The sequence below is a fragment of the Pygoscelis adeliae genome, unplaced genomic scaffold, assembly GCF_000699105.1.
Source record: "Pygoscelis adeliae isolate BGI_AS28 unplaced genomic scaffold, ASM69910v1 Scaffold294, whole genome shotgun sequence".
Taxonomy (NCBI): Eukaryota; Metazoa; Chordata; class Aves; order Sphenisciformes; family Spheniscidae; genus Pygoscelis; species Pygoscelis adeliae.
Window position 1 is genome coordinate 1,559,476 of NW_008824722.1, and position 2,076 is coordinate 1,561,551.

Sequence of the window (2,076 nt, forward strand, 5' to 3'; positions counted from 1 at the left end):
GGGGATGGCGAGGCCAGCCAGTGCCCGGTGGGGAGGTCCCCACTGCAGTGGGAGGGGGGCACGGGGCACCGTCATGCTGTCAGGTTGTGGGCAGACTTGGAGGCGCCCTGGGCCCTCTGGATGACGGCCGGGCACTTCTCCCGCCGCAGCAGCTTGTTGTTCTCGAAGAAGCCCTCGTTACGGGGCACCCCGTGGGAGCCGTCGGGAAAGGTCAGGAGACCTGGGGAGGGGAGGGAAGGGCCAGGAGTGACGGGGCAGGGAGCAGCACGCACCAGGACCGGGGCCGGGGCTAGAGGGATGGAGCGGGAGATGCCGGACAGGGGTGTGCTGAGCTGGGGCCACGTGGGGCTGCGGCTGCCCACACCGTGCCGCCGGGCACTCACCAAAGCCGTACACACGCCCGCCTTTGAACTCGCCCTCAAAGGTCATGTTGTCGCAGCGGGTGAAGACGCCGACGCCGTTGAACTTGCCCTGCACAAACTCCCCCTCGTACCTGTGCGGGAGGAGCTCCTGAGGCAGCGGCTCCCTGTGGCAAGCAGGGATGCCCGGGGGGACATACATGGGGGTGCCACGCTCACCTGGAGCCGTCGGGGAAGGTGAGCATGCCGCAGCCGTGGAAGAGCCCATTCTCGAAGTGCCCCACGTAAGCGGTGCCGTCGGCAAATGTCAGCTGCCCAACGCCATGCCTGCGACCTAGGCGAGGGCAGAAACGGGCAGTGCTGGACGGATGGAGGCAGGACGTGCCCCAGCGAGGTGCTGGGCAGGGACGCAGGGGCTACTCGGCCCCTGGCGCAGGCAGCACCATCCCCTTCTGCCCCATCTCACCTTCCTTCCACTCGCCACGGTACTCCTCCCCGTTGGAGTAGGTGAAGGAGCCTTTGGTGAGGGTCATGGTGACAGCCTCCGGCAGTGCAGGGCAAGAGCTGGCAGGGAGAGGCACAGAGGGTGGCTGCTGGGTGGGGGGAACAACCCGGCTCACCCAGAGCCCCCGCGTCCCCTCGGCTCGCGCGTCTGCCCTGGGGATGGCTCTGCTAGGGCATGCAACAGATGAGGAGGTGACCCCAGTAGCTTAGCTGCCCTGCCCTGCCTCTGAAACCCCAGCCGCCAGGTTCGGGTTGCTGCCCTCCCCGCTGCAGGGCTCAGGGCGATGTGAGCCCACGGGGGTCACAGCACTGTAAAACACACGTGAGCGGCAGGAAGAGGAGCCCGGCAGGAGCTGGCTGGCTCCGGCACGGCTGCCCGGCAGGACCTGAGGGGGTCCTGCACCGCAGCAGGCTCAGGCCAGGGGCTGCCTCCGGCTCTCCATTTGGGGAGGAGACGCTTGTGAGGTTGTGCTCGATGCCAGCTCTTCAGGGGAGGGAGCAGAGAGCTTGTGGGGTGTCCAGCTCCAGCGTGGAAGACGGGCAGACCTGGCTCACCCCCCAGGGATGGAGGGGCTGCTCCTCCTAAGAGGGACAGCCCTGGGGCTCCAGGGCCTTGCTCAGCCACCGAGGGTTTGCAAACCTGCCTGCTGACAGCAAGCAGCCCCCAGAGCCCTGCACACCCCCAGAGTCGCTGCTGCACTGCACAGCTCTCCCCAGCACCCAGGGAAGGCACCAACATGGAGCTGGCCCTGCAGGCGGACTGGGTGCTGCCTCTCCGGTGGCTCCCGGTGCAGCTCAGGCGGTGCCTGTGATGGGAAGGGGCTCCCCGCTTCAAAAGGGGGTACCCCTGCTCGCACCGGTCTGCGCATCCCTGGAGAGATGGGTGCTGAGCCATGCTAACTGTGCAGACACGGGGCCCGGGAGCACCGCAGGGAACTCGCAAGGGCTTTGTGTCCAGAGGAGAAATGGCCCCCAGCCAAGCCAAGCAGCAACTGAACAGTGCTCTCTGCTGATGGCAGAGACCAGGAGCTCAGCGCCGGCTCCCCAGCCTGCAGCCTGCCCAGCACCTCTGGGGATACCTCCGGCAGTGCCAGGAGGAGGAGAGGGTGCTGCCACGGGGCCGTTAGTGCCTGCCGCAGGGGAGCCACAGGCAGCCTGTGCCTGGTGACTTAATCCGGGGAACAGGCAGCGGTTGCCCCATGAGCAACCCAGC

The 2,076-nt window shown here is 67.4% G+C and overlaps 1 protein-coding gene across 1 annotated transcript; it reads right to left on the minus strand.

The window, feature by feature from the left end:
* Nucleotides 1–17: 17 nt before the first annotated feature.
* Nucleotides 18–910, minus strand: MORN4 (MORN repeat containing 4). The gene is made up of 4 exons (XM_009323250.1): nt 826–910; nt 579–693; nt 384–493; nt 18–220 (listed from the first exon to the last, which is right to left on the minus strand). Exons 1-4 carry the CDS (start codon nt 890–892, stop codon nt 72–74), a joined length of 441 nt encoding a protein of 146 aa, XP_009321525.1. The 5' UTR covers nt 893–910; the 3' UTR covers nt 18–71.
* Between the last annotated feature and the right edge of the window lie 1,166 nt (nt 911–2,076).

Bases quoted from the DNA above. Each gene is read 5' to 3' on its own strand.
- MORN4 (XM_009323250.1), bottom strand. From the start codon at position 892: ATGACCCTCACCAAAGGCTCCTTCACCTACTCCAACGGGGAGGAGTAC. The intron at 694-825 runs GTGAGATGGGGC...GCCCTCGCCTAG, and splicing joins CCGTGGCGAGTGGAAGGAAG to GTCGCAGGCATGGCGTTGGG. The intron at 494-578 runs GTGAGCGTGGCA...CCTCCCGCACAG, and splicing joins ACCTTCCCCGACGGCTCCAG to GTACGAGGGGGAGTTTGTGC.